Source organism: Anabrus simplex, chromosome 2 (genome assembly GCF_040414725.1).
Source record: "Anabrus simplex isolate iqAnaSimp1 chromosome 2, ASM4041472v1, whole genome shotgun sequence".
In the NCBI taxonomy this organism is placed as follows: domain Eukaryota; kingdom Metazoa; phylum Arthropoda; class Insecta; order Orthoptera; family Tettigoniidae; genus Anabrus; species Anabrus simplex.
The window spans coordinates 1,160,547,295-1,160,570,818 of NC_090266.1; the positions used below are offsets into that span (position 1 = coordinate 1,160,547,295).

Genomic DNA, 23,524 nt, shown 5'->3' on the forward strand with positions numbered 1-23,524 from the left:
ATCAATGTTAACGAGAGTAGGTTACCGTCAACACATCCACACACAGAAGGAAATTCACCCTTCATTAGAAATCCCGTCGCTATTTTAAGTGGATTATCAGGCCAACGTACTGTTAGGAAATATTACATTTACTATAACATCTACGACTTTGATAACAGTTCTGCAAATAATTGATTTTTAAGTCCCATGCATTGCTGCCACACCGTGCAGCTGGGCACCATTTACTAACCAATGTGTATAAGCATATAAGAATTTGTTCTTTTTCGGAAAGGAATTGACTTATTTTTGTTGCATGTTTCGGTAAATGACCGATGATTTCAAGAATATAGTCAGTCTGTGTTGGGGTAATACGAAATCACTCGCGAAATTACGTCGAAGTGAGGTCATGAAAATTAATCCTGTCTTTGTACGTTCTCTTATTGGATTCTTCATCACTGTCCTCACTTGATGCTAACAAAAGCTCACGTCGTAACCTGTTTATATCACTAAACCACATTCTACGCTGAGAAACTAGTGTACATACTTGTTAATTGACACATGAAAAGGGAATCATCTCTTTGCAAGATTTATGAAAACTTTTCACTTCATTTCTTTACACTTTGCATTTCTGTACCAATGGAGGAACATAACAGGCTTGAAAAGTGAAAAGATTCCTAACTTTTCACTTTTCACTTTGCAAGCTAAATCTGAAAAGTGATGGTGGAACAAAATCTGAACTGAAAAGTGCAAAGTGAAAAGTTGCGAAGTTCGTTCGTGGAACAGATCCCAGCACTACACCGGCGAGCACCTTGGCAAATATGCTACGTAGCCTGTTTCTTAAGAAGACGAAGGCCATTCGCTTTACAGTGGCGGTTACGTAAGTATGGGCTGTTCAGAATGGATTGTACTTGCTATCGGCGAACTAAGTAGCTCAGTCGGTGGAGCGTTTTTCTTCTGAGTTCAAGTTGGCAGTTTCGATCCTGGCTCAGTTCGATGGTATCTGAAGGGGCACAAACACGCCAGCCTCTTGTCAGTAAATTTACTGGCACATAAAATAACTCCCGTGGAACAAACTTTCGGCACCTCGGCCTAACAAGACCCTAAACGTAGTTAGTGGGACATAAAACTGACATCATTATTTTCTTAATAATAACAATGTTATTGGCTTTACGTCCCACTAGCTACTTTTCGGTTTTTGGAGACACCGAGGTGCCGGTTATTAGTCCCGCAGGAGTTCTTTTAGGTGCGAGTAAATCTACCGACACGAGGCTGACGTATTTGAGCACCTTAAAATACCACCGGACTGAGCTAGGATCGAACCTGCCAATTTGGGGTTCGAAGGCCAGCTCCTCAACCGTCTGAGCCACTCAGCCCGACTGTTATTTTTTTTTGTTTCTCAGGACGCTTCTAATTGCATTTCCCTTCCACTTGCAGTGTATTACTAAAGCTAAATTGTAAGAACGCGTCATAGTTCCTAAAGACTAAATAATTTTAACTAGTGAAGTAGTGTACGCGAGTCCGAGGCTCTGTACAGTTTAGTTCAGTAACTAATTATTTGTCCCCATTTTAGAAAGTTTGTCAAGCAAGTGGGTGTTCCTGCTATAGACCTCACTTGTTCCTTCAAGGCTAATAGGGGTGTAATAACCGAATAAGATAATCACCGACTTCTGACTATGGCGATAGCGTTTCGAATCTCGACCAGTGCATGTAAGATTTTGGAAATTGAAACTTACTCTTTTGTGATTCGAGTTCCACGCAAAACTTGAGTCCCATGTCTATATCATTAGCCACGTAAAACTACAGGCTTGCTTCCAAGGCTAATGCAAAGTCAGGCCCTCTGTACTCGAGAGATAGGCCCTACTTGTGATTATGTTTCAGCTACTAGTAGATGCAGATCAATGCTGATTGATTACAGTGATTTCTTAGATGGCTGGCCGACTCTGATGGTAGAGCGCGAGCTTTCTGTTCACATTTTGGCGAGTTTGATCTCGGCTCAGTCCGCTGAAGGGGCTCAAATACACCAGCCTGGTGTCGGCAGGATTACCTCTTAGTGTATTGTTAATTCGCGCCCGCAACCCCACCAATGTGTGGAAAAAGGTCGCTGCGGAAGAGAAGTTATAGTACTGTAATGTATTAGTTGTTGAATTGCAGTTCTGTCGTGTTAAGAACGCAGAACAAATAATGTTTTAGATGTACAACCCCACACTTACAATTAGGTGGTGTGTTAAAGGATGATTGTATTTAGGTAGGGACAATTTGTGGTTGGGCAGTTTGTCGTTGCCATTGTGGCGGTTCGTGTATGAAGGGCTTTTGGGCGCCGCCCCGTCGCCTTTTCAAAACATTTAACGTTATTTTTCCTCTGTAATTGATTACATAAAAAAAGATGGACAAATGTAGCAAAGTCGAACGTATGTGGTGTGATATTCAGTTATACAATGTTATGTTTATTATTTCTGATGTAAACATTTTGTTTTTCTATATTCAAGAAAATGGCAAAGGCCTTCAGACCATGGCTGCTGTCCAGCAAGCACGATGTTTTCTGTTTGTCGTGAGCCGCTCGGACTGTGGCAGCAGAGCCCTGAGTAGGTCCTCTGACTTAGCTACTGTACGGGGTGCGGGAGGAGCCTGGAAGGACGATGTTGGCTTGTCAGGGGAAGGAAGAGTGCAGGCGAGTGTACTGTCTGTCCGGCAGAGCCCTCAGTAGGTGCCAGTAGGTAACAAGTGTGCGGGGTGCGGAAGGAGGCTGGAAGGACGATATGGACTTGTCAGGGGAACGAAGAGTGCAGGCGGATGTAAGCGCTGAACAGCGGAGCCCTCAGCAACATCGCCAATCACTTTACAATGTGCCTAGGCTTTTTCCCCACGTCTTATATTAATTGTTGTTAGAGATTAATTCCAAAACATTCTACAGAACAATGAATTCCATTTTACTGCCTATTTAAACAATTCAGTTCTATAAGGGAGCTAAAATGAAGATTCAAAATGTAACCATAACATGGCGGTACTATTTGTATGGTGGTCAAATAGTTAAATACGTTGTCATTCTTTGAAATTTGAGCAAGGAGAGAGAAATTCGGGAGTGCACTGTTTATTTGTTTTCATGAATGGTGTTATCATCATTTGTGATTCTGATCAGTGAAACTGTGCAGTGCCATAGTGGGGATTGCTTTAGCTGTTAGCCTGTTAATGTGTGTGCATAAATGCCTTTGTAGTATAGTTAGTTAGTGAATGAATGAATGAATTAATTAATTAATTATTTATTTAATTAATTAATGTTGTAGGCAAGCAAATATCTATTCAGCCAGTGTCATCGGATTCGTCTTCTTCTTCTTCTTCTTCTTCTTCTTCTTCTTCTTATTATTATTATTATTATTATTATTATGAAAGTATCGTGGTGCTGGTCAGTGAAAACTGGACCGATTGGGGAGAGAAAAGAGATGGTGGCACAGCCTTGCCAGAGTAAAATGTCACGAATCGCCACTGATCGTTGCGCCCACGAAAACCGCTTTGTGATAATGTTATGGTATAAATACTGACGCACAGCATATATAATCACGAGTGAGAATTCCTTGAAATTACTTACACAGTATTGAACCTCAGTTCTAAGCTGAAATATTCCACATTGCGGTTTCCGCAGGCTTAACGAGGAATAAATTGGTGATGTGTTTTTTCCGTCCCCCCTGCCCCTACAGCTCTCATCATAATTTAAGATCTTCGCTGTGTATTTACAGCCCTCCATGGTACATTTCTCTTGAGTTGTTGCAGGATATTACTCAATTAGATTACCTTTGAAGGACTTATTCGACAAAAGAAGTCTGAAGTATTTAGTCTCAGATGTTAAAGAATGAGGCAAGGGAACCATCACACCTCTTATGCCGAAACCTACCTTGAAATTTCAGCTGCCGAAGCGATGTACAATAAGAAGGCCATATCAAAGTAAAAACTGAAAAAAATGATGAAGGCTGCTACATTAAATTGCAAGGCCCCGAAATATAGCCGCAAACCTCCCATTTAAAGTACAGGCATAGTCTTTAATAATTGATTCTTCAACTTTCGGGCTGAACCGGACGCCCCTGACAGCTTACTTGAAGTCGCGTGGAGAATGCTGCGAAAAGAGAGTAATTTTTTTTCTATTTGCTTTACGTCACACCGAAGTAGATACGTCTTATGGCGACGATGGTATAGGAAAGGCCTAGGAGTGGGAAGGAAGCAGCCGTGGCCTTAATTATGGTACAACCCCAGCATTTGCCTGGTGTGAAAATGAGAAACCACGGCAAACCATCTTCAGGGCTACCGACAGTGGGGCTCGAACCCACTATCTTTCGGATGCAAGCTCACAGCTGCGCGCCCCTAACCGCACGCCCAACTCGTCCGGTATAATAAAAATCGGTCATACCTGGAGGAAGTTAGCAAGCTGTGTTGACATGAGGATCAGCGGTCTGCTGACATTCGATGTACTATTAGCGAAAGATAGTAAAGATTGTGAGGGTAGATGAAGTAGACACGACATGAAAACGAGAAACCACGGCAAACCATCTTCAGGGCTACCGTCAGTGGGGCTCGAACGCACTATCTCCCGGATGCAAGCTCACAGCTGCGCGCCCCTAACAGCACGCCCAACTCGCCCGGTATAATAAAAATCGGTCATACCTGGAGGAAGTTAGCAAGCTGTGTTGACATGAGGATCAGCGGTCTGTTGACATTCGATGTACTATTAGCGAAAGATAGTAAAGATTGTGAGGGTAGATTAGAAGTAGACACGACAGTCGCAGTGTATTCCGCTGATTACGAAGGAGAGGTTCTAAATCCCGTTACTATCATTGAGTTATTTCTGCGAAAAATGTTGTTTGTTTTATCGGAAATATAAGCACGAGTGAGAAGGAAAAGGGGCCAGATTGAAAGTAATTATGCGGGAGTTGACCATACTGAGGAGACAGTTCTCGAGGTACACTAGGAAGGCAGTCCGTGGCTAAATGGTTAGCGTGCTGGCCTTTGGTCACAGGGGTACCAGGTTCGATTCCCGGCAGGGTCGGGAATTTTAACCATGATTGGTTAATTTCGCTGCCACGGAGGCTGGGTGTATGTGTCGACTTCATCATCATTTCATCCTGATCACGACGCATACATAGGTCGCCTACGGGCGTCAAGTCAGAATACCTGCACCTGGCGAGCTGACCTTGTCCTCGGACACTCCCGGCACTAAAAACCATACGCCATTTCATTTACTAGGAAGGCAGTGAAAATGCGTCGAGTGATACTGATCTTGATGCCAGTTCTGCGTCTGCAGGTAATGTTGCATGTTCGAACACGAGTTCCAAGGCAGAGTTGGAATCCCCGTAATCTAGTGATATGTCAGTCGCTTTGCAAAATCCTCTAGTGATAGCTATTTTGCGAGTTTTCAAACGTATTAATGAGAACGTCAGTAATTAAGAGGAAAACTGTGGATTTCTGACAGAATGCAGGGGGCAAGAAGCGATGTTCGTTTTGCCTGTCCGCAGAAACTTTCGCGTGGTGGTGATGATTTATTGTTTTAAGAGGAAGTACATGGGTAAACGCACTTCCTGAACACTGATCAGAGGAGAAAATGGAAGTGATCCGACCCTTCGAAGAATGAAGGCATCGGCCAAAGAAAGGCAAGGCAAGAGCCGTGAAAGGGGATCGCAAGACCTCGCAGCCTTAGTAGCATTGAGATCGGAAGAGAATAATAGTTTACCAAGGAAGGACGAAAGTGTGAGGCTCGCACAAGGAAGTGGACAGAATCCCATTTTCATCTAGGGCCCCCGTAGTCGTCAACCCACGCTCCCGTGTTGAGAGCCCCTGGGATCCTCTTTCAGTCTGCGACAGGCAGGGAATGTTGTGGATGTATCCTGCCGCCCCCACCTGTGTCATCAGAACTGCAACAGTAAAACAAGAATGTGTACGACGTACACTTCTAGTTTGGGTGCCGAATCGTGCATTCCAGATACAGAAATCTAGCATCTTACCCAAACCAATTTGCCAGGTATGAAGAGTGAAAGCGAGCGTCGGAAAGGAAGGTAGTCCACATATCGTGTCAGTTGCAGGTATGAAGTATCTGTACATATTTTTGTGATAGATGCCTCAAATGGTGATGCGGCTCCATGTACAGTACGTGGACCGAGGTTACATTTGTGAAAGGCCAGGATGTTTTGACTACCTAGCGTAGTGTTTCGACATTGGGGATACCTGTGCTCCAAACGAAAATCAGCACATTTCCTTATCATGTAGCCAATGTGAGAACTAATTATGTTTGGCTTGTGATTGTTTGAACATTCACAACTGTAATGAATCTGAGGGACCGTGCTGAGCGTTTCAACACTTTACAGGATGTGTGTGTGTGTGTGTGTGTGTGTGTGTGTGTGTGTGCGTGTGTGTGCGTGTGCGTGTGCGCGCGCGCGCGCGCGCAAGATATATTCCTACAATTGACTCAAAACACGCTCATTCCAGTTCAGGTCAGCCTCTCTCAGTCCCCTCCCGGCCGCAGCGGCAGCGAGCAAGAAATGGACGAACTACCTGTTGTGAGCCAACATTCACGTGCTTCATTTTTGACGCCTTTGAACAGCAGCTTCAGGTTCATCGTTAGTCATCCCCAAATCTAAAATTTTGCTCACGATATTTCGTTATAATCTCAGAGGTTCGGTTGTGAGTGTTTCTTGTTGGTATGTTAGTGACCGCCCGCCGATTTTATATTAATGTTCCTCTTCTCTTTTTGATAATCTGTGCTGTCTTGTTTCAGACATGGCACGTGATTCACCAAGCGGCAGTCCCGTTTTATCCCGTCGGAATGAATTGAATCACTTGAACAACAGCTTCCATTTGGACCCCAGCCGACATGAAGCGTTTCAACAGCAGATATTACAGGTAGGTGTAACATTCTCCTCTTAATACATCTTTTTTGGCATTACGGGGTTTAGTAATACCTCTCATTGGTGCTGGTGTGTTATATACTGTTCATCGCGATACGGTTGAACATATTTCCTTCTCGCAGTTTCGTGGTTCATTCCGCAGATTTGTCAGGCTGTAAAACAATCAACTTGTTAGACGTAAAAACTATACTGCCTTTGTTCAGAAATGTGATTCCTGTATGTTATCTTGTACATGTGTTTGCCTCCCTTTGCAGATGTTAAATTTTGAATTAGAAATATGCTTTACCACAGTGAGTAGGTCATTTTAGTCTTCAGTTTTCCATTGACATTGTCACTTGGCAGCAAAATTGAGATTCGTTAATAGACGAGATGCTGACCATGAGGTTCTGCTTAATGGTCTCTAGATGTAAATTCGGGGTTCTTTAACAAACTGACTTGAGCTGTGTTTATGTACCTCATTCATCGATACAGCTGTAATGAAGACTTCCTGTGTTAATAGGTACGGTATCAAATTCGTATTGGCTCTTTTTTCGCTTCATTGGTTAGTAAAGCTACTTTTATTCTAATGTGTAAAATGTGAGAGATAGGCTTGCTCTACAATATGGAGTGAGCACTAAGTCGTAAATAGGCATTTCAAAATAATGTACTGTAGAAGTCTATGGCTCCGTGGTCTACATCCTGCCAGGACTTCGGACGTGATCAACTGCAAGCAGTAGCGTGTCCTGTCTGTCTGTCCGTCCGTCTGGTGTGATTTTGTGGGTTTCGTCTCCATTCACTGAGGAGTCTGTTCATGTATACATGGTGAATCTTCTAAAACTACTATTACAGAAACGAACTAAATACAGGGGCAGTGGAACAAACTGGAGCAAACAATACTCCCAGGTGGAAATGACGATATTTCACGAACTACAGAATTTGCACTAGGACTCTGCAACAAAAACTATTGCGACTCTAATTATCTACACTTTCTTTTGTTCGTATTAATAGATATTGTCCCATTTAAAAACATAACCTTCGTTGTCGAAAACTACTTTCGAGCATTGTTGAAAACGCTGCATCGGCTGTATTTGTGAGCCCTTGTGTGCACTTCACTTCTGTAAACACATCTCATCACTTTCAAGTCTCATTTTGAAAATATTCGCGGTAATAATTTTAGGTGATTCACATTGTATAATTGGGTGGCGAAAGACTGCACGCTTTTCTACTTCCTCAACTAAAGAGTATATCGATGCAGATGATTGTTCAGTCCTGGCGGCAATTACGTTTTGACTGTATAGATGTTGATTTAAAATTTGAGGTTGGGTCTTGCTTTCTGTCAGAAAGTGTTTTCTTGTGTCATCAATATGTAATCAGTAATTGGCAAGTGTCCATTGGATTTCTTCTCCGTTAATATCTTCCGTATTGAAATAATAATCTGTACAGAATATACCTTTCCGAAATCCACTCTATTATCTCCCTATTACTGGTTCATAGACATTTTTATACTTTCACTAGCTGATGTACCCGTGCTTCGCTACGGAATTCTACCTTGTATACAGAATTCTAGTTTAGGTAGTGTATACGTTGTGAGTAAGATTGTATGAAATTGCATAGCTCTTTACGTTACCATAGAAACGCGACGGGGAATTCACCAAACGTCTTTTCTCACATTAAAACTGGGTTCGGGCATTTTCATTGTAAATGTAGGAACACTTGCCTACCATCAGTCACAATCAGGTTGGGGAGTTTTCATTATAATGTCAGACACTCACTCTCCACCTGCCTCTTTAAATCCTCAGAAAGACTGTGTTAGTGGTTTTCCCAACTGAAATGAACATAGGTCATTACAATGACGTCAGTAGGAATGGCGCGATTAAAAGCAATGCTTTCATATGAAATAGTCGATCAAATGGAAACCACACATTTTCTCACTTTTAACGAACGCTGCCGATCCGACAGTCCAAAGTTCCACAGCTGGAATGACCAAGCCGCAGACAGCCGTGATCCGTGAACACTCTTCGTGTTTTTTCGGCGGGGAGGTCGAATAGTGCAGAGTCTCAGGGCAAAAACTATGTCTTTGGAGTACCCGATGAGTCGGAAAATCTCAATTGAGTACACTGGCGGCGGAAAAATCTATCTGATTTGGAGGCAAATTTTTCCTCCCAAGCCAAAGCAGAAACCCCCTCTTCACTGCTAATTTAGAATAAAATGAACATAGAATTTAATAAAAGTGAAGAGGAAGAAGCTTTTCTTAAGAAACGGCTCTTTTCCGAGTTGAATTTTGAGTTATTTAGTGAATTGTGGTGCTATAATTTGGAATAGGTCTAAATTGTAATTCTAGACCAGGTCATACTAACACTACTACTAAGTGATCCTCTGCCTTAAGAGTGCACACTGCTCATTCGAAACAGCGCGTCCGAGTAGGGATCGAATAGCTTGAATACTATGATGAACCAGTATGTTACGTGCCAGCAGTATCAGAAAATGTATGAACCAGAGGAATGGCGTGCTAAAAAAGAAAGCTGGATCCCGCCTGCCTCGAAGGTGTGGTCCAGGGCGCTGGTGTCTCTGTTATGGTCTGGGGTGCATTTTCCTGGTATGGAATGGGCCCCCTAGTTGTTCTGGAAGAGACTTTGAATGGTACGCGTTATGTTGAGCTGCTCGGAGACCATCTCCACTCATTTTTGGCCTTCCAGTGCCCAGACGGTTCTGCGGTGTTTCGAGATGGTAACGTGCCGCCACATCGCTCCCACGTCGCCCGGGAATGGTTCCAGGAACATGCAGCGGAGGTCCAACGACTTCCATGGCCACCCAGGAGCCCCGATATGAACCCCATCGAGCATATCTGGGATGTCCTGAAACGCAGGCTCCGTGCCATGGATCCTGCACGCATCAACAGACCAGCATTGGTGGCCGCTCTGCAAACGATTTTGGTGTCAGCTGCGTCCAGAGGACTACCAGGGACTTGTCGACTCACTTCCACGGCGTCTCACTGCAGTTCGCAGGGCCAGAGGAGGCCCCACACGCTATAGGTGACTATCCCATGACATTTGCTAAGTCAGTGTATATTACTGACTATATACAGCAGTCGATAGTGAAGAAGCGTTCATTACCCTACAACATTTCTAAATTCTTTACATCCTTCCGGGTTGCCACCACACAAGCTGATTTTGAAAGTGGAGGTGCCTATTATATTGTTACGCCAAAGTTATGCAGTGGGGCGCGGTTGATAGTGAAAGTGTTGAAAAACTCTGCGATTAAAGCTACTAATTTAACTGACTGCGGCGCAAGAGAAGTGGTCTTAATGTCCACAATGCCCGGATTCCTTCAAATATACCTTTTGATTTCAGAATAATCCATTTTCCGGTAAGAGTCTGCTTCGGCGTGACAATAAACAAAACACAGCGTCAGACACTTAGCGTGGCTGGAGTTGATCACGGCGGAGAATATTTTTCTGATGGGCAACGTGTCCCATGCGCGTGTTCAATCAAGACATAATCTTTTCGTGTTCATTACTGGAAGAAAATCGACTAATGTCGTATACAAGGATATCTGAAATCCTCGGTTAGAAGTAAACTATCGCCTTAAATTTATAACTGCTTGCGTGCGAAGCCGTTGCAGATAGCTACTATAATATATAGTGAAAGAGAGTTTTGGAGTAATATGTAGAATAGAATAAAGCTGAAGTAAGATTATTGTGTGCTTGACAGTGGTCTTTATCCCGCTAAAAGATAGTAGGGTTTCGGGTGGATGAGACTTACAGGGGAAATTGTTTACTTCTCTCTTTCATTATCTGCGGCTTCTGTTTGTTTATTGTCAAGTTATATCCGATTGACGTTGTTCACAGCTATTTTCTGCCAAAATTTTTCTGGATGTTGTATCTTGGTCGAATTATTTTTGAAAATTTTTGAAAATTCTTACTCCGAGCGAGTTGGCCGTGCAGTTAAGGCCCCGCAGCTGTGAGTTTGCATTCGGGAGATAATGGGTTTGAATCTCACTGTCGGCAGTCCTAACGATGGTTTTTCGTGGTTACCCATCTTCACACCAGGCACATGTTGCGGCTGTATCTCATTTAAGGCCACGGCCGCTACCTTTCGAATCCTAGCCCTTTCCCCATCCCTCCGGCGCCGAAAATATTCGATATATCGGTGCAACGTTAAACAGGTAGCAAAAAACCGTCTTGCACGAGCTCTCTTATTTATTGCACTTAATCCTATATAAAATTTTCTTCGTATATACAGATGACCGAAGTAAATAAAAGCAGGAGAAAAAGTACTGAGTTTTAAAAATATGATACCCGGAACATCTTACGTGTAACATCTTTATTACTTTTCTATTCCTATGGAATATACTTAACTGTATTCGTTATTGATCTAATTTTTGTTACGAAGTAGTAGTATCTGTATAATAACAATTACGTCCTTTGATTTAGTTTATGAGTAGTCAGTTTTTATTGAAGTTTTTAATCCATCGCCTTGGTTTTACACTATGTATTGCTGTTTGGTATACTATTTAGCACTGGTTTTTAATGGCATTTAGTCTTGAAAATAGGGCATGAAACTAACCATACTGCAACAGTATATTGGAGAAACTTGGCAAGGCTTTGGGCGATGATAAACTGAGAGAAAGCTGATGAGAATATTTTCTTCGCAGTGTCTCAGTAAGAGTATTGCAAGACTAAATGGAAGATCTCACACTTCTTCTGTATGCATATATATTACTAGGGCCACAACAATTTCCTCTGAAATCTCCTAAAATCTGAATAATTACTCTTGTATTTTGCATAGGTATTTTTCATCGGATCTCTCTGTTCGGTAATGACCGTTAAAAGGTCTCTTGTACTGTACATTATGTAGATGATGAACTAATTATTGTTTTATACCTAAATTCATGTTTTAGTCTATAGTGTAATAGACACTTTCTTTGGGTGGGAAATCTAGCTTGTCACATCTGCCGAGTCCTATTTTCCTGTTTTTCATGCTAGCTCACATACCAATTAAAACCACATCATCTTATCAGAAAAGGAACAACGTGCCTTCCTTCTCCTGTCTACGCACAAACTGCTTCCGTTGTATGAACGAACATTGACACTGTTTTTGGTAGTTTGTTTTTCGTTCATCAATGCTAAGATTTTAACCTCCATTTTAATTCGAAATTAGATTAACCCTAGCCCTTGCTAACCTACGGTAACAACTTCTCTATTTGCATACAAGGATGTTCCTTTATAATAGTCAAATAAGACTGAGCCGTCACTGAGGCATGGACAGGCAGGCAGGTTAACTGACGCTAGTCTCTTGCTTCGCTACACTCATTTCTAGAATACATCGTGACAGAATCCAATTTCAGCTCCGATTTATCGTTAACGCCAGTTCGGATATTATTAAACACAGGCTATATTACAAATATTTTTCATTCATAAACTTTCGAGATTAATGATGTACACTTTGGTACTGATATCGTCTCTGGTATACTAAGTAGGGAACTGTTTGGGTTGGACTAGACAGATCAAATGTTTCTTGGATGGATCATCAATTTCCATATCCGAAAGGACCCTGCATAATCCGTGCGAGAAATGGCTCTCGGCCAAGATTCTTGCAACTCTGATAAATTACTGTTCTTATGTGTAAATCAAAAGTGTCTATGGGCACAGAGTCCAAAAATATATAGTTTTCGAATTATAGCGGTTTGAGGTCAGTTTTATGTTAAAAGCTATTGGAAAAATGATTGAAACTTTGGTAAGTGATAGTCCTTATTGTGTAGATGAAAATTTTCAGTGGGCACAAACTCCAAAAAATTATAGCCCTTTGAAGTTGACAGTTGTTGCATCTCGCAGAAGAGTGAGTATCTGGCGCTTATCATTTTAACGGATATGTGTAAATCTAACAAAACGCTGGAAAGCTCTCGTATGTACAAACAACATTGTCAGCAACGGTAAATCGAGATAAACAAACGACTGCTGCAGGAGGTGGGGTTATGACCGCGAATTATCTTCATCGTTCATAGATGGACAAGTTATTCCGTAACTAGCATGTCATATTTTATATTTGAAGCTCTCATACACATAGAAAGCAACTGTTTACATGGTATTGCATGTACGACTTGTTCTGTAGGCATGTGTACCTCCCACTTTATGAGGAGTTCGACCCCTGTTGACTTACGAAAACGTTGGAGCCATGCTAGTTACGGTATAACTTGCCCACCACTCGTCCACGCGACAGTAACATGCCACTGGTTTCCGACGCATTAAATCATTCCTGTAGGACAAAATTTCGGCTCTTTGACCTGCCTTAAAATTTATAGTACCTACTTCATACCTGCCAACTTTTACGGTTTGTCCGTAAAATTTACGAAAATTGCAGCATTTTGCGGTTTTACGGATGGACGGTGTCATTTTACGACTTCGTGGACGAAAATTTGAAACGTTAACATTAGATAATCGCTCCACTTCCGTACAATCGATTGTTTGCTTGGGTCGAAGCACTCTCGGTCTTGGTCGAAGGCAAGTCCCCGATAGTCGATAACTCATTCTTTGATATGATTGGTATTGTTAATCGTGTGATGTTTGTGTCGTTATAGGAATTGAATTTAAAGCCGGGATAACAATTCTTCCGTGTGAATCTTAGTTGTCGACAGGCTTTGCTCCGTAAATTCTTTGTTCCGCTCCGTTCGCTTATTGTGATTTTAACCTATATTCTTTGACCACGTGCTTGTTGTTATTTGTTGGCCTTTTTGAGGTTATGACATATTTTAATTAAGGGTTCTAGTTTTTTTGTTACAACTTCGTGCTTCGCAGTTTCCTGTATTCGTTGAACTAATTACACTCGTTCCAGTGACTTTGTATACCGCTATTAGCGAAGCCCCGTAAATTATAAAGAAGAAGAAGAAGAAGAATTGCATTCGTTCCACGTGTGTATGTTTTCTACGATGTGCATATTCTTCGTTCACGAGGTTGGCGTCGTGTTCATATAATGGTTTAAGACTTTGTGTGCTTTGCCATGTTTTAATGAAGTGTTTGACTCCATTCAGTGTTATGTTATAATTTTTATGTGACGTTCAGTGATCCAGGTTCCTTTCGATGTTTCAATGGATATAGAGACATTTTTTCTCGGACATTTTCATACGCTATATTCCTATTTAAATTATCATGAAAAAATCCAACAAGAAACAGTACTTCCAGACATTTAAAGAGTCATATTCTGTTGATTTTCCGTGCATACTGACATCAAGAAAGGGAGAAAAATTTGCCCTTTGCACGGTATGCGAGTGTGATATTAATATTGCACATGGTGGAAGAAACGATTTACAGTAAGTAATCATGTGAAGTGCGGTAAACACGTGAGTTACGTTAAATCGAAGGAAGATAACAAGAAAATCAACACCTTTTTTGCCAAGTCTGGAAACATTGACAGTGACGTAATTAGGGCCGAGTGTGTCTTTATTTCCTTTTTGGTCGAACACAATGTGCCTTTAAGTGCGGCTGATCATGCTGGTGCTTTATTTCAGAAGACTTTTCCCACAGCAGAAGTTGCAAAGAAATACAGTTGTGGTCGCACGAAAACGGCATGCATTATAAATAAAATGGCAAAGAATGCATCATCTGAAGTTGTTAAGTGCCTTCATTTGACTATTCCTGTATTTGACAAATTCAGTGTTGACCTTCAGGCTTCCTCCCCACAAGGTTACTTTTTATTAGAACTTCTAATGGATTTGTTAAAGCAGTTGTTCATCAAGTTTGTTAAGCCCAAAATTGTCAAAAGCTCCTCATTGCTTGAAGTTCAGTACAACTTGATTCAAAATCAAAGAAGTGATGGTGAGTTAGTTATTGGCATTCAGACTTCTAACATAGTGAATGATCTCCAAGATACAGATAAATCTCTTTTCTTGAGGGGAAACTTGTTGTTGATGTAGTCACAAGCAGTACAAAAGTAGTTTCTCACCGATGAAAAGAAAAGGGATTTATCTGTATCCTGGAGATCATTCAGTATGTTGGAAGACTGAATGCAAATAACTAATTCACCATCACCTAAATCGTTGCGACCAGCATGTGAAATATTAATATCAAACCCACATGCCGTGCAAAAGGCAAATTTTTCTCCCTTTCTTCATTTTAGTATGCACGTAAAATCAACAGAATATGATTCTTTAAATGTCTGGAAATACTGTTTCTTGCTGGATTTATTCACGATAATCTACAATAGGAATATAGCGTATGAAAATGTCCGAGAACAAACTGAAACATCGAAAGGAAACTTGACCACTGAACGTCACATAAAATGATAACATAAACACTCAAGGCAGTAACACACTTCATTAAAACATGTCGAAGCACAAAAGTCTCAAACAATTAAATGAACACGACGCCAACCTCGAACAACGAATATGCACATGGTAAAAAACGTACACACACACGTGGAACGAATGTAATTCTTCTTCTTCTTTATAACTTAATGGGCTTCGCTAACAGCGGTATACCCAGTCACTGGAACGAATGTAATTAGTCCAACGAATACAAGAAACTGCGAAGCACGAAGTTATAACGCAAAAACTCGGACACTTAAAAAAAATCATAACCTTAAAAGGCCAAAACATTCTTGACTTTAGTATGCACGGAAAATCAACAGAATTTGATTCTTTAAATGTCTGGAAGTACTGTTCGTAAACAAAGAACAACACTCGCGTGGTAAAAGAATATATGTTAAATCACAACAAGCGAACGGAGCGGAACAAAAAAATTGCGGAGCAAAGCCTGTTGACACCTAAGATTCACACGGAAGAACTGTTATCCCGGCTTTAAATTCAATTCCAATAACGACACAAACATCACATGGTTAAAAATACCAATCATATCAAAGAATGAGTTATCGACTGTCGTGGAATCGCCTTCGACCAAGACCGAGCGTGCTTCGACCCACGCAAACAATCGATTGTACGAAAATGGAGCGATTGTCGAATGTTGTTTCAAATGTTTGTCCGCGAAGTCGTAAAATGACACCGTCTATCCGTAAAACCGTAAAATGCTGCAATTTCCGTAAATTTTATGGATATACCGTAAAAGTTGGCAGGGATGCTTCTATAACAATTTGCGGAAAGGTTTTGCTTTCTGCCGAAATTGTTCCAAGCCCTCTTTTGATAATCATATCAAAAGCTGTTATGTAATCAGTAAATGGCAGGTCGTCATCTTAATAAAATTTTCTTTTTCTCTTCTCAGTATCTGCAGTATAAAGTTCTTATCTGCACAGTATTGACATTCTTGAAAACCATGCTGTTATTCACCTGTTAGAAGTTAATAAAACATTTGTTGTTTTATGTTACGAATACTGTACATCTTTTGTCGTATGTTGAACAAGCTTATCCTCAATAATGATTTGTTGATGTCCCTTTTCTTATGGATCAGGATGACTATTATTTTCTGCCAGTTCAGGGTGGAGATTCTTTCAAAATTCCATTAAAAATTTCTTAAGTGTTCTGTTAGTGAACTTATCACGCTGTAGGTTAATGTCATCCTCAAGAGGATATCTATGCGTTTCATTTTTCTAGAACTAGTTCTAGTTCTTTGTACATATTTGTAGAATATAATCTTCTAACAAGCTTGTCTCTGCTAGTTTCCGATGTTTATGTTGTAGTGCCCACAGCTGTTTGCTTGGAATATTGTGTTGTTTAAAACTGTATCAGATATTCGCCTTAATTAATTGTGCATACCTGCGTTAATACAAATGTATATACAATGTTACTGTCAGAGAGAAAACATCGAAATTCATCGGATACTACTTACCTCGTGCTCCAGTGGCATACTGCTTATCTTCAGGGTTCTGTACGGGATTCCATAACATTGCGAAGATTAAAAACAATTCATCCCACCGGTCCTTACGTATTCCATAGCCATTTGTATACTATATTCAGACCACCCACCCCTGTTTGATGTGCTAATATACCTTGTAGGCATTTTCCTACGAAAAGAAAATTAAATATGTGAGTGATCAAACTCGGCACCTTAACCGCCGGTCGGGGTGAGATGCCAGTTTCCGCCATGTGTGCACTACGGCAGTTTCTGAGCTAGTGAAACCAGCAGCAATCTATACTGCTAAACATCCACCGTGTTCAATATACACTCATGTTCATAAAAAACAGAACGCCTTGAAAGACGAGAGCAGGGCCTCTCAAACGCCCAAAATCTCATGCGTGCAGATCGAGGCGCAAGAGCTCCGTGCACTGTGCATCGGTGTCGCTCGGCATGGCTCGGATCAACGCTTCGTCTCTGGGATACTCGCCTAAGCTCGGCTCTACTCAGCCCGGATTTGAAACGCTACGGCGCAAGTGGGGCAGAGGGAGACAGGTGGAGCGAGCGAGACAGGCGTGAGGAAAGAGAGAGTAAGCGCTATTGCTCTAAATCGAGGAGTGGGGGTCTGCACTCTGGTCAACCAAGCCAAGTCGTGTTTTGCACCGTGCACAGTGCATACACCACGCGCATGCACCCTGAGAGGCCCTGGACTAGAGATAGGAAGTTCATATCCACTGGACATGTTCATTAGTAGGTTCTGCAGAAACGATTCGCATTTCAGTCACCTAGGTTCAGCATGTGTCTGTTGCCTAGTAGCCACTGGGTCCTCCATGGGCACTGATAACTTGTTCCATGCGTGATGGCAGCAACGCGTATAAGGCGCGAATGGCGTCCGGGGGTATATCCATCCATGCTGCAATCACCTGGTTCCACAGTTAATCTTTAGTGGTTGGCATTATGTCACAGCGCCGCACCCGTCGTTTCACCATATCCCACACATTTTCGATTGGCGACAAATCCGGTGATCGGGTGGGCCAGGGCAACAGTCTGACATCCTCTGACAACAAAAAGGCAGTGTTCGTGCAGCAACATGTGGTCGCACATTGCCCTGCTGAAATGTGGCGTCTGGGATATCGTGCAGGAAGGGTATGCCTACGGGGCGCAGGATGTCATTCATGTAGGTAAAACTGGTCACAGTGCTCTGGACATGCACCAACTGTGATTTTTTGTTGTACCCAATAGCACCCCATACCATGAGGTCTTGAGTTGGCGCTATATGTCTTGTGCGAATGCAGTCAGTGCGGTGCCTCTCCCCCTGTCTGCGGCCTACCAAAATGGGGTCATCATTTTCAAACGAACAGAACCTGGATTCGTCCAAAAACACTATATGCTGCCATTCCTGTCCCCAGTGACGTCGTTCCATACACCATTGCAGTCTAGCATGTGTATGCACATTAGTCAAAGATAGGCGGATAAGTGGACGATGCGCCGGTAACCCAGACCGTAATAAACGGCAACGGACTCTCACTCCTGATAGTATACGATGTGTTACACTGTTCCACTGTTGCGCCAGAGCCGAGGAGGACGCAGATCTTTCCTGCAATGCCATTCGGATGAGGTGTCGACCTTCTCGGGGGGTGGTCTGGGTTGTGCGACCTCCTGTGAACCATTCTGAACACATCCGTTGTACTGCCGACACACATCGTCCCACCCGAGCAGCAATTTCCCGGATGGATGCATCACGTTTTCTAATGCCAATAATGCGCCCTCTTTCAAACTTACTCCTTTGACGGTACGGTTCTCGCATACGTCTGCGAGGCATCCTGCACATCTGCTCATGTTACACTGATCCATTACCTTCGGTTTTTAGCGACAGCAGGAGCCGCAGGCACATTTTACCAGTCGGTGGTAGTGCGCCGAGATATCGATGTGGACCTTGATCTTGAGGGCCAGGTTCAAATGCTACTAATTTCTTCAGAACATACTAGTCCACATGTCTTGTGAATATGAACTTCCTATCTCTAGTCTTTCAAGGTGTTCTGGTTGTTATGAACATGAGTGTAAAATAATACTTGCCTTTGCACTTGATTCATAGTCGGATAGGCGCTTTCAGACAAATATGCATTATTAACAAGTCGTCAGTTTTCGTTCTTACGTTGGATTTCTTGATCCTAAAGTGAAAAAACAGTTAACAGAGTGTTACCTGAATTATATTTCTTGACCGCCTCAAGCGAGCGAGCTCGATAAAAGTTGTTGATGTGATCTGTTGATACCCGGTGGAACTACAGGGCTAGAGGAGGCGTCTTCTCCAAGTAGGCATCTCACCCCGATTCACTCTCTTCTAAACACAGAATTCATTTTTCATCTCTATAATCACACACCAATAAATCACATCTTGGAAATTCAAGAAATTAGTTTTAAAGGAGAATAATGAGCTATGTACTGTTTATTTCCTGCATAATTTCAGTTCCTGCCTCTGATGCCTAAATCTAGTATTTACAGTGCACTATGTCTTCGGGTATGGGCTAGAGCACATTCGTTACTTTCTTTGTTCTCTCTCTCTCTCGTCCTTGGCTTTGCAATATGGAATAATTTATTTGCATTATTTAAAACAATAATTACATTTTCACAAACGTAAACACACATTTTTATTGATCAGTCTTGATGTTATTAGTGAAACTAAACAATCTGATTGCTCTTATTGGCTTTTAAGGCAGCTAGTTATATCTGCATAAAACTTTGACAATTAGTACATAACATTGGTTAGTCGGTACAATAAAAGCGTAATATAGTCGCAGAGTACGCCCAACACACGCAACAAAACAAATAATTACTCAGAATAACTGCTGAGACGCAATGATCATACGAATCATTCATACAAGGGTCTTTTATCAATCGTACAAGCTCGGGCATTATTTCGGAACCTATGGTCTTGGTAGGAGCACGTTTAATAGCAATATATGGATCAGAGGTGATCAACAATCTATGAATTAAATCCGTACTTGCATTAACCCTGCTGATTTTCTTGTAAAGAGTTCCCTGTATTTTCTGCTGTATATTTCCGGCCTCCTGTGCCTCTTTTGAAAATTGGCCTGTTGGTAGAATACTCGTGAAATAGTACTTCGTGCACACTTAACGGGCATATAGTAGCAAGAATACTCTCTCAAACACATTTCTGAAGTTCAACGAGCGCACTCACCGAATTTGTCTTATCAACCGAGAAACAACAATTTAGGGATTCTAAAACTACTAGAAATCTCCTTCCTAAGTCTACATTTACCTCAGTTTTTTCTGACGATCGTTCAGCATTTCTGAAAAAAACTTGTGGGCTGTATTTCCATCATTGGTGTTTCCTGCCTGTTGTTTATGCACATCTACCAATAGTCCGAGCTCACTACGAAATGTTTCTTAGACATGTCTTTTTCTTCAATTTTGATCCGATTTGCTTTGCCGCGTGCCTGCCATGCATTAAAATCTAGTCTGTAGGAAATGAGGAGAATACATCCCAAAAACCGTATACAAAAATGAAGCTGTGAGAGTCCGAAGTCCGAAAGTTTTGATCTACATTTTTTTGAGGGAGAATGCCAAGACTATTCATCTCCCTCGGTTTTGCTCCACATAAATGAAAATGAAAATCCACAGCCTGTTTCCAGTCATTCGACCGGGTCAGGAATGGATTGAATGAAGCCCCCATCTAGCGGCGAGGATAGGAATTGTGCAGGCTGCCGTAGCCTGTCGCACTCCTCTGGGTTCCTCCACATGAATAACATACTGTATTTGCTTAGACGTACGTGGGGATACAGAACTATAGATTTTTCCATCAATCATACAAAAAATAATCTTAGACCTAACGAAAAGTTCCTTTCCACCTACAGTTATTACGTCAGTTCGTGCGTAACCTCGGCCGAGGTAACACGGCAAGCGGCGTGTCGGTACTGTGTGGATATCGCGTAGTGCAAGTGTGTGTTTTTAATACATATTTGTAATATAGCGGACGAGCAATGGTTATATTATTTTCGGTAGCTGCTAGGTGGTGAAGATAAATGGGAAAAGGTAGATATGGAATTGGCAGGAAGACAAAATCAAGTGGTACGCATCCAGGAACTGGATAAAGAGATCTCGAGGGAAGAAGTGATGAGGGTACTGAGTAATCTTAAGAGTAAATCAGCAGGAGGATGTAATGGAATAAATAACGTTTTTTGGAAGGAAATGGGTAAGCACGTTCAGATAGTAGATGGTATAGTTAAACTTTTTAACAAGACTTTCGAAGGAGGGAACTACCCAAAAGAATGGGAAGTTGGTGTAGTATGTCCTATTTACAAAAAGAAAGGACACAGAAATCTACCTAAGAATTATAGAGGAATAACACTGCTAGACTCGTTGAGTAAGGTGTACACAGGGATACTAGCGAATAGGTTAAGCGACTGGGCGGAGAGTCAGTCGATATTGTCAATCTACCAAGGGGGGTTTAGGAGACGTCGCAGAACAACAGATAGCATAATGACTGTCAAGATGATTATAGAAAAATATCTGGATAGAAAAGGGGGGAAAGTGTACATAGCTGCAATAGACTTTGAGAAAGCATTTGATACGGTTAGTAGAAGAGCTTTATTAGAAAAATTAGGGAACGTAGGGGTATCTAGGAAAATGATCTTAGCGATTGAAGCTATATATAGGAAGGTATATTGTAGGGTTAGATTGGAGGACAATCGGTTGAGCAAACTAATAGAGTGTAAGGTAGGTCTGAAACAGGGCTGTAAATTATCGCCCATATTATTTCTCCTGTTCATTAATGACATCCTCCAGGGCCACGGTAGAGATAGCTGGGCGGTGCCAGCGGTAAATGGGCTTGAGGTACCAGGCTTAATATTTGCAAATGATGTGATCCTACTTGCCCTGACAGGGGGAGGCTTACAGAAAAGCCTCAACATGGTTGAGGATTTTGCAAGGAAATGGTCCCTAAAAATTAATGGAAGTAAGTCGAAGGTGTTGGTGGTAAGTAAAACTAAGAGAAGGAAGAATGAAAGGATATGGGCGGTACAGGAAGAGAAGATTGAGGAGGTAAGCAAACTAGAATATCTGGGGGTAATTTTAAACAGGAAAGAAGACTGGAACGACCAAGTGAGGGCAGCGAAGTGGAAAGGAACCGCAGCACTTTCGGTGGTCAACATCCTAGAGTCAAAATTCCCTGGTGTAAATTACAGTCTGCAGAGAATGGTTTTGAAAACGCTGGTGCTGGTCAGAGCTCTGTACGAGGTGGAGCTATGGGGTTTAGAGGACAAAAAAGACATGTTGAAACAGATTATATCCAGGTTCAGTAAAATAGTAATGCAATTACCACAATGCACGGCTAATGCCGGGGCACTACTTATGTGTGGGGAGTGTATTGAAGCTGATTGTGTGAAAAGAGTACTAAAATATTGGATGAGACTTAAACTAGGAGAAGGGGGTGCAGTCCTACAAGCAGCATATATCAAACAGTTGAAACATATGTATAAGGGCTGTTCGTTGACGAGAGTTAAAGAGTATCTGGATAGGATTGGTATGGGGTATATCTGGAAGACAGTCTGGCACGGGAAAGAGAGCTGTAGACTGAGTGAGGTAGTAGAGAGAGTTAAAGACATCCAAAAACAGCGCTTGATAGAGGAGGGTAGGGAGAAGTGTTCCCTTAGCCTGTATTATGAAATCGCCAAAATAACAAGAATAAGCATCACCAAGGTAAACAGAGCAGAGAGAAGAGGAATGGTATGGTGGTTATTGGGGCTGCATAAAAATAGGGGATGGATAAGAAGACCGGACAAGTCACGGTGTATATTATGTGAAAAAGTGGCAAATGATCTGCACTTGGTGAAAGAATGTGTGGCACTAGATAAAGTGAGAAATAAACTGTTGAATCAAGAAGAGCAAACCATATTTAAGCAGGGGGATTATCATAAAATTATTAATTGGGTAGTGAAAGAATGGTTAAGAGCTGGTAATTTAAATAAATTCTTATGTGCGGCAAAAAAATTAAGTGTGAGTAAAATAGAAGAAGGATCGGGTCAATGCTGCTCTTAGGGTTTAGGAGTCTTAGAGTTAGAAGTAGTTAGTATATGACTTAACGATCTGCCATGTGTGTGCAACAAAATGGATCATGGACAAGTGTTGCTGACACTAATGATGAGGAAAGATATGTACCCCTATATAGTGCAGTTAGGTTTTATTCTGAATATACATTTCTATGTATATTGGATTATATGTAAACCAGGAATCATATTGAGTAGGAGATAGTAGGAAGAATAGTATTAGTTAATAATTAGAGGTACTAAGATAGAATTAGAAATGAGGGGAAAGGGGACTCAGGATATAACCGTTAAAACGGGGTGGGACGGGCCCACCCGAAAGATGTAAGTGCGAACGTAGTAGAGTTAGACTGGGCGTGGTACCCTGCATGGAGACTGGTATCCCGCTCGTGCGGGGGGCCACCAAGTATGTTGTAAGAGTATAGGGAAGTAGGGTTGGCCCTCACATGTGGACTGGTCATCCGCCAATGTGGGGGTCCACCCAGTAGTTTTAGTTGGTAGGAAAGAGAGCGGCTTCAGCTTTACGGGGCAGGCCGCAATGGAATGGTGAGAGGGACACACGGTCATCTGGTAAGTTGTGGGGGTCCTTATTAGGGCCTAGTAGATAGGGCCGGTCGTTTCATCATCGGGAGGGCGGCTTCTTCTCACCAGGGGTGATGACACGGCCGGGCAGTAGGGGTAGATGCTTAATTTTGGCTCTTGTTTTACCTTAGATTAGTTTTTTATGGTTATAGGGCTGGCACTTTCATGTGGTATGGTCATCCGCCCATGTAAGAGGCCGTCAGTAGATTTAGTTGGTATAGTTATGCTTATCATCATCATCATCATCATCTGTTTACCCT

The 23,524-nt window shown here is 41.9% G+C and overlaps 1 protein-coding gene across 7 annotated transcripts in view; it reads left to right on the forward strand.

Moving 5' to 3' along the window:
- Nucleotides 1–23,524, forward strand: part of HDAC4 (histone deacetylase 4) — a 1,180,658-nt gene that overhangs the window by 734,214 nt on the left and 422,920 nt on the right. For all 7 annotated transcript variants that reach the window (XM_068226410.1, XM_068226411.1, XM_067142123.2 and 4 more), the window contains one exon: nucleotides 6,734–6,858. In XM_068226410.1, coding sequence (XP_068082511.1) covers nucleotides 6,734–6,858 — 125 coding nt within the window. The remainder of the gene's footprint in view (nucleotides 1–6,733; nucleotides 6,859–23,524) is intronic.